We start from the raw sequence: 8,438 nt of genomic DNA, 5'->3' as shown, positions 1-8,438 counted from the left end.
TAAATTCTAAATATTATTTATTGAGTTGGACCAACTTAATTTTAGAAAATTTTAATTCTAAATATTAATTATTGAGTTTAACCAACTTAATTCATAACAATTTAAACTGAGTTGGGCCAACTTCATTTTCGAAAAATGTAAATTCTAAATATCAATTATTGAGTTGGATGAAGACACCTGACATTTCTTAATACTTAATACCACAAACATAACCATAAGTGGTGTACATACATACATCCCCCCTCCCAGATGTATATATGTATATATTTTTTTTCTTCTTTTTTCTTATTTATTTTTTTCTCTTTATCATTTTTTTGAAAAACCTGCTGAAAAATTAGGAGATACTAGCAGACACAGAGAGAGATGGATCAGTGACAACACAGTGCTTTATTGAACATCAAACAGGTAAGTGATGATCACAGATTATGGTAATTTGCATGTTCACTCGGCTCATCGTCAGCGAAAATCACTTAGCTGTAAACACAAAAAACTTGTTGAAAAACGCTGGCGAATAACCCGCTGATATTCGTCCCGGTGTGTACGGGCCTTTATTCTAGTGCTAGTGTTACAGCCAAAACAATCTATGTTGATTTCATTTCCTATTATCGCTGTAAAGCTGCTTTAAACAATCTGTATTATAAAAAGCACTATAAATTACATAATTGGCAGTGATCTTGCTGACAATAAACTAAACTTAACTTAAATGAAGGTGACTTGACTTGTTTGCCTTTGTTTCCTTTGCTGCCTTTAGGTCTCCATAGTTACCCGGGGTTGTTTACAAGTGTATTGTTCAAGTTCATTGGAGACTTACTGAAAGATGAGCTCATAAGTTAGAATGTAGGCATCACTGTAGACATACAGCAGATGATCTCTGGGGTCATAGTTTAGAAACTGAATATTAGTCTGCATCTTCTTAATGTGAATTCTCAAATCGTATCGCTCTTCGTTGGTTTGGGTGTCATAAGAGTAAAAGATCTCTTCAGTTTCTTGATCAAGGTAACGAGTAGCATAAAGCACACCGCACACCATGAAGGTGTTTGTGGCAGTCCTTTTGTGAAGAGAAGTGGACCATGTTTGGTTTAAAACAGGAGGGTTACTCGTCTCAACTTTACTGATCATCACATTTCCAAAGTTGCTTGTGGTTGCGTATATAACATAGACGCCCGATTCATCTGTGGCGAAATCCATATCTGTATAGGCGTATGTGGCGGCGAGATGTGCGAAAGGAAACTTGTTGTTGAAACCTGTATCTTTAGGTAAAGCAACAGTACTGACAGCACGAGTCGTCATGTTGAACTGACAGACGGAGTATGTGTTGTAACAGTTATAGTAGAGCGCATTGCCGTACATGACCATGTTTGGCCCCTGAATTGTGTTTGTTGTGGGGTTGGTGCTTGAAATATATGTATCTTTTGGTCCTATACCTAATAAAAGAGTACTCAAGGTACCGTACTGGCGGATAAAGTTGCCGTAAATATTACTAGTGGACAGCACCACCAGCCAGTACTTGTTCTCGTCTCCTGGAGCCGGCTGTGCATCTCGACCCCAAGCACCGTAAGTATAGGAGGTGAATACCGTGAGGGAATACGTTCTCGGTCCCGCCACACTGACCACACGACCCAGACCACAGCGGGCTACAAACAGAAGAAAAACGAATATATGTATATATTTTTTTTACACAACCTAGTTGCTAATAATGAAAAAGCACAGGAAGCTTCGTTTGCATCAAAATTGAATATTGCAGTGTTTGTTATAAATATTTTATCTGTGCATATCATTATATTTTTAATAATGATATGCCCTTGTAATATTTAATCAAAATTACTGGAATGAGGGCAGGGTAGCCACTCACATGAGATCACACAGCTATTGCACACCACAGCATTCAAACATAAAATCAATTCCCAATGGACGCAAAGATCTACTCTACATTCATTTCTTGCTCAAGAATCCTTTTCAGAAGATACTGATACTATTGCAACTTCCATTAATATTGGGGACTTTAGCGTACCTGATGAAACTGTAGGAGGTGCCGCTGTAGCCTTTAGCTCTTTTTTGCACTGTTCCAAGTTCTTTGTGATGCGTCTCTCTCTATTTCTCTTAATTACTTGCATTTTGTCAAACTTCTCCAACTCCAGCATTGTGTCTTTTATAGCATCAAGCTACCAAAGGGTGAAAAATGAGAATTCGGGATGTTAAAAGACAAGTACACTCTCAGAAAAAAAGGTACAAAAGCTGTCACTGGGGCTGTACCTTTTCAAAAGGTAAACTTTTGTCCATTTTAGGTGCTTATCTGTACATTTTAAGTGTTAATATGTACATTTAGGTACTAATATGTACATTTTAGGTGCTAAGTACATTTTAGGTGATAATATGTCCATTTCAGGAGCTAATATGTACATTTTAGGTGTTAATATGTACATTTTAGGTGCTAATATATACACTTAGGTACTAAAATGTACATTTTCGGTGCTATGTCCAATTCAGGAGCTAATATGTCCATTTTAGGTCCTAATATGTACATTTTAGGTGCTAATATGTACATTTTCGGTGCTATGTCCATTTCAGGAGCTAATATGTCCATTTTAGGTGCTAATATGTACATTTTAGGTGCTAATATGTACATTTTCGGTGCTATGTCCATTTCAGGAGCTAATATGTCCATTTTAGGTGCTAATATGTACATTTAGGTACTAATATGTACATTTTAGGTGCAAATATGTACCAATATGCAGCCTTAGGGTACAAAAGTGCACCTTTTGAAAAGGTACAGCCCCAGTTACAGCTTTTGTACCTTTTTTTCTGAGAGTGTAATGTATAAAAAATAAACCAATTAAATGCCCCATCCTTTATCATCTAGGCCTACATTTAATTAACATTAGTGTCAGATGTGCGTGGTGGAACCTTTCCAGGTTTAAGATAATTTATACTAACATATTTTTTATTTAAAAGTGTCAGTTTCTTTTGTTATCTGACCTCTATTTGAAGAACTACATCATTGTATCACTTTAAGGTTTAGTTTGTTAAGAATAGTTAAAATGAACTAACAATGAACAATACTTCTACAGCATTCACAATTCTTTGTAAATGTTAATATTTAGTAATAGATTATTATAAATGTAAATGTAAATAAAAGTCATCTTTTATTTACATTTATAACTAAAACAACTTACATGATTTTTAATATCTGTTTGTGAATATTATTTAAGTAGCCTACTTTTTTCTTGGAAAGAAAATACTTTCCATTGCAATGGATTTGCACTTTTTTTGTACAGCACGTCACCTGAGCTGCAGTCTGTACACTGAGATGATGGTAATTTTGGGTGGTCCTGTTGAGTTTGTCGAGGAGGTCCTGAATCTCGGCGATCTCTAACTCGATGATGCGCAGAGACACGGCTCCATATAGATTCCTGTCATCCTCCTTTTCTAGCACGATCACGTTTTCCTCCACCTGCTTGATGCGTTGTTGTAGACCCAGCATAAGCCTGTCTAAGTCTGTCATCTGCAGAAATTTACATTTTATTAATGACATTTTATTTAATTGACTTAAAATATTAAAACTCAATATAATGAAATGAATGAAAATATGTCATTTAAATATCTTTTTGTACCTTTTCTGACGTGATGGTCTCAATGCATTGTAAAGCACTGGTCTCTACTTTTGTTAATTCGTTCTTAGGAAAAGGAGGATCTAAATTTTTTAGATCGCACACGCATTCTTTTCCTCTCTCTGACTATGGTGACCAAATGACAGGAAAATACATTATAAAAGAATAAAAACACTTTCAAACAATACAATCACTCTACAATACATAGTACTTTGAGAAATAAGGTAAGGTATCAATAGCAATTGTAAAGTGACTTTATTTTCTTACCTGAGAGAAACTTAAATGAATAATAACCATCAAAATGAATAGATTAGACTGACTCATCTCTTGAAATGAACCTTAAAACCTCAGAATAAACACCGTCGTCTGGCAGCGGAAGATTTTTAAAGACATCATTATGGTGAAATAATAAAAGAGAGAGTGTGGGTGGAGGTCATTTGTTTCAACAGAGCTTGCTTTTCTTAAATCCTCTTAAACTTGGATCGGCGTTCGTAGATCGACTGGTAGATACTTTTTTTCAAAGATGGCTTCTTCCTGTATTCGCGAAGTTGACTGTGTCTATAAAATATCTTCTTATTAAACTGTATGGACACTGACAAAGTTCTCAATGCTTCGGTTTGAATGTAGGGATCCTTGTTGTGCTACCGTGTTACTGTGGGGCTATTTTGAGCCTTGTTAGTGGTAATAACAAGCGATTTTTATTTGTCATTACTCTATGCCCTATAGACTAGCGTTATACTAGCATTATAGGCTAAACTGTTTTTATAGATAAAACTATTTACATTCGGCAATCATGAAAAAAAATCTCAGATAACGGTTGAATAGGTAACAATGTGTAATTAGACCAAAGGTTCATTTTGCGCCGGAGTTGTCCTTTAATGTCTAAATTATACAGAAATGAATGAATGGTGGTAAAGATTTGATGGTGAATTTCTCAGTTTAATTCTTTGTCACTTAGATATTTGATATGTGTACAAAAAATAATGAAATGTGTTAAGTCTGGTGATAAATTCAAAAACAAGAGAGGATGTGTTGTCTTATCTCTCTTGACACATTTCTTGATACAATCTCACCACAATATCTTTGTGTTTTTGTGCAAGTTTGAAGTTGAACAAAAAAGGGAACCCATGTGTGCACATGTACATTCAGGTAAGGAAAGGGTCAGGTCTGCCTTATTGGTTATTATGGTAGTTATGTTTATAACTAAACTACCTAACATGAAATAAATATGCCTATTCAAAATACACAAACGAACAATGGCCAAAATTCAGCTGTTATTATTGTTCCTTCACACTCACAGGTAAGAAAAATTGTAACAAAAACTTAAACTGAAATAACAGCGCAGCAGTGTCAGCACACAATGGGGTATTACAGATTAATAAACCAGCACTAATTTTTCACTCACATTTTATTTCAAGAATCAAAATGTGATACATAGCCAATTTAAATGTTTTTCCCTTTGAAAAAAGAACCACATGAAATATGTAAAAATCATTACATTTATTGGCAAAAAAAAGACACAGTATAATTCAGGGAACTTCCTGAAACATGATTTCATATGTCACAATGTAGGCATCACTGTAGACATACAACAAATGATCACTGGGGTTATAATTCATATACTTGATATTAGTCTGCATCTTCTTAATGTGAATACTCAAATCGTATCGCTCTTCGTTGGTTTGGGTGTCAAAAGAGTAAAAGATCTCTTCAGTTTCTTGATCAAGGTAACGAGTAGCATAAAGCACACCGCACACCATGAAGGTGTTTGTGGCAGTCCTTTTGTGAAGAGAAGTGGACCATGTTTGGCTAAAAACAGGAGGGTTACTCGTCTCAACTTTACTGATTATCACATTTCCAAAGTTGCTTGTGGTTGCGTATATAACATAGACGCCCGATTCATCTGTGGCGAAATCCATATCTGTATAGGCGTATGTGGCGGCGAGATGTGCGAAAGGAAACTTGTTGTTGAAACCTGCATCATTGGGTAAAGCAACAGTACTGACAGCACGAGTCGTCATGTTGAACTGACAGACGGAGTATGTGTTGTAACAGTTATAGTAGAGCGCATTGCCGTACATGACCATGTTTGGCCCCTGAATTGTGTTTGTTGTGGGGTTGGAGCTTGATATATATGTATCTTTTGGTCCTATACCCAATATAATAGTACTCATACTACTGTACTGGCGGATAAAGTTGCCATGTACATTACCACTTGACAGCACCACCAGCCAGTACTTGTTCTCGTCTCCTGGAGCTGGCTGTGCATCTCGACCCCAAGCACCGAAAGTGTAGGATGTTCCATACACAGTGAGGGAATAGGTTTTAGGTCCTGAAACATTGACCATGCTGCCCAGACCACAGTAATCTAAAAATAAAGCAAATATGTAAGTCTAATACATAGACGCAGGGGTGTAGCTGTGGCTACATAAGTTTATACAGCCCGGTCTCATCCCAAGGCATCATATAGGTGACACTTTTGAAATTGCGTCTACATCCGACGCACATGGCACCCTTTAGCGTCAATATGAAACGCAGATATATATGGGCCAGAAGGCGCCTCCTAGTGGTCTAACCCTAACACTACCCAAGACCTAAACCTACCCATAACCGAAGTGTGTTATATTGATGCGGATTTAGACGCAATTTCACCTATATGACGCCCTGGGATGAGAATGCGTTGGTTTATACATGCCTGGGGGAAGTGTAGGGGCTGGTGTTGTACTATTGAGCACATCTTTGCACCATTCCAGGTCCCTCTTAACCCGCTGGTTCTCTCGCTGTTTCTCCATCACCTGTGCGTGGTCAAACCTCTCCAGCTTCGCCATCGTTTCCTCCATATCCTGAAGCTGTAGGAATGAAGGATTAAATAAGAATAAGAAAAATGCACATAATTCACAAAATGTCCCAGTGAAATAGTATTGTATTTGATGAATTAATATTCGGACATAAATATGTACACAATGCAGAAAAGAATTTTGATTTGAATTAAATGTTTACATTTCGTTGAATGTTATACATTTTGAATACACTGTAAAAAAATATTTTCATGATTTGTTATCACAACATTATTTCTTTTGTCAAATCAACTTCAATAATTTATGTAGTTCAGATAACATAATATGTTAAGTTTCTGATGATTAGATCAATCGACCTCATTGTATTAACTCAATTTTTCCATTTCAATGAACTTAAATTTTGAAGACAGCCAGGTTACTTCATTTTTTAAGTTAAACCAACAATATATTTTTTTACAGTGTATGATGATGTTCTGCGACACCTAATATGACTACGAAACATTTATCAATTTTGATTAGAATTAATTTAACACTTGGAAATAAACACATTGCATAAAATTATTATTGAAAGTGCTGTGGTGTAGAGACATTCACCTCTGTTGCGGTCTGTCCACTGAGCAGCTGGTAATTGTTGGTGGTCCTGTTGAGTTTATCCATAAGGTCTTGAATCTCCGCTAACTCTAATTCAATAATGTGTAGAGACACGGCTGCATACAGATTTCCATTGTCTTCTTTTTCCAGCATGGACACATTTTCCAGAAGCTGCGAGATACGATGTTGTAGACCCAACACAAGCCTGTCAATCTCTGTCATCTGCACACATTTGAAGAGAAAACAATTTTGCTTTAATAACAGATTGCATAGAATTATATGGCAAACTTTAAAATCCGTTTTTAACCTACTTGGCTGATTTGCAATCATAAAAATCACAATAACAGTATGTTTTGATATTTTTATACCTTTTCTGATGTGATGTTCCTTGTGCATTTTAAAGCAGTGATCTCTACATTCTTGAGTTTATTCTCGGGAAAAGCAGCCTCAGAACTTTGCAGCTCACACACACAGTCCTTCCCTCTCGTTGACTGTGGAGACGGAATAACAGGGTTATACTGTAACATAATTCATTCCAACATTCAAGCAAAATTACACCTTAAAAATTATATATAACTAAATTTGAAAAACATTTTTTTTTTTCGAAAATAGTGTCAGAAACCATGTAAAAATTATAATGTTAGTAAAAGGACAGTTCAAATTTTACCTGTGACAAAATTAGAGGGATGACGACCATCAAAATGAACATGTTGGACTGACTCATGTTTGAGTTGGGAATGATTAGGATCCTCTAGCCTTGAGAATAAAAAAGACAGAAGCAGAAATTTATTGCCAAAAACCCAGGATTGGTCAGTAAGTCACCAGTGCTGACATGAGAAAAATATGAAATAAGGAAGTTCATCACCTGATCCTGCAAATATTTTGAGATTGCAAAAGGGTTTGCTTTATAATATATATATATATATATATATATATATATATATATATATATATATATTCAAACTGAGCTTTGAAATAGCTTTTTTCTTGTGTTAATTGCTTGATTTAGGAACATAAGAATTAAAGGAGTAGTTTGTAAAAAAACATTTTGCTGATAATTTACTCACCCCCATGTCATCCAAGAAATCCATGTCATTCTTTCTTCAGTCGAAAAGAAATGAAGGTTTTTGTTGAAAACATTCCAGGATTTTTCTCCATATAATGGACTTCAATAGGAACCAAACGGTTCAAACTGCACTGTTCAAAGGGCTTTAAACGATTTCAGACGATGAATAAGGGTCTTATCAAGTGAAACGATTGCTCAATTAAAAAAAAAAGTTGAAGTTTTATAATCTCAAATGCTCGCCTTGATCTGTCTGTGATGTGCGTTCGTGAATCATCAAAATGAATGAATTTCTTCCTGAGTCAATTCGTTTATTTCGTTCGTTGAATGAACCAAATGACACGAAAAAAGATTTGTTCATTTCATTTTGATAAACGA

General features: G+C 35.6%; 2 protein-coding genes across 2 annotated transcripts; both read right to left on the bottom strand.

Moving 5' to 3' along the window:
- Nucleotides 1-394: 394 nt before the first annotated feature.
- LOC120460290 (olfactomedin-4) lies at nt 395-4,041 on the bottom strand. The gene is made up of 5 exons (XM_039647988.2): nt 3,876-4,041; nt 3,612-3,734; nt 3,284-3,502; nt 2,012-2,162; nt 395-1,634 (listed from the first exon to the last, which is right to left on the bottom strand). Exons 1-5 carry the CDS (start codon nt 3,930-3,932, stop codon nt 808-810), a joined length of 1,377 nt encoding a protein of 458 aa, XP_039503922.2. The 5' UTR covers nt 3,933-4,041; the 3' UTR covers nt 395-807.
- A 1,048-nt stretch (nt 4,042-5,089) lies between these two features.
- On the bottom strand, nt 5,090-7,772 carry LOC120460287 (olfactomedin-4). The gene is made up of 5 exons (XM_039647984.2): nt 7,665-7,772; nt 7,366-7,488; nt 7,001-7,219; nt 6,304-6,457; nt 5,090-5,976 (listed from the first exon to the last, which is right to left on the bottom strand). The coding sequence occupies exons 1-5, from the start codon at nt 7,719-7,721 to the stop codon at nt 5,138-5,140; spliced, it is 1,392 nt and encodes a 463-aa protein (XP_039503918.2). The 5' UTR covers nt 7,722-7,772; the 3' UTR covers nt 5,090-5,137.
- Nucleotides 7,773-8,438: the final 666 nt, after the last annotated feature.

Source organism: Pimephales promelas, chromosome 25 (assembly GCF_988280905.1).
Source record: "Pimephales promelas chromosome 25, fPimPro1.hap1.1, whole genome shotgun sequence".
Taxonomy (NCBI): domain Eukaryota; kingdom Metazoa; phylum Chordata; class Actinopteri; order Cypriniformes; family Leuciscidae; genus Pimephales; species Pimephales promelas.
Note: the sequence above shows the minus strand (reverse complement) of the source record. Positions and strands in the feature narration are given on the sequence as shown.

Excerpts from the sequence above, each read along its gene's own strand:
- LOC120460290 (XM_039647988.2), bottom strand. The coding sequence starts at position 3,932 with ATGAGTCAGTCTAATCTATTCATTTTGATGGTTATTATTCATTTAAGT. Across the intron at positions 2,163-3,283 it reads GTGTACAGACTGCAGCTCAG|CTTGATGCTATAAAAGACAC; the intron begins GTGACGTGCTGT and ends ACCCTTTGGTAG. Across the intron at positions 1,635-2,011 it reads ACCTCCTACAGTTTCATCAG|CCCGCTGTGGTCTGGGTCGT; the intron begins GTACGCTAAAGT and ends TTCTGTTTGTAG.
- LOC120460287 (XM_039647984.2), bottom strand. The coding sequence starts at position 7,721 with ATGAGTCAGTCCAACATGTTCATTTTGATGGTCGTCATCCCTCTAATT. Across the intron at positions 7,220-7,365 it reads GGAACATCACATCAGAAAAG|ATGACAGAGATTGACAGGCT; the intron begins GTATAAAAATAT and ends AAATGTGTGCAG. Across the intron at positions 5,977-6,303 it reads AGCCCCTACACTTCCCCCAG|ATTACTGTGGTCTGGGCAGC; the intron begins GCATGTATAAAC and ends CTTTATTTTTAG.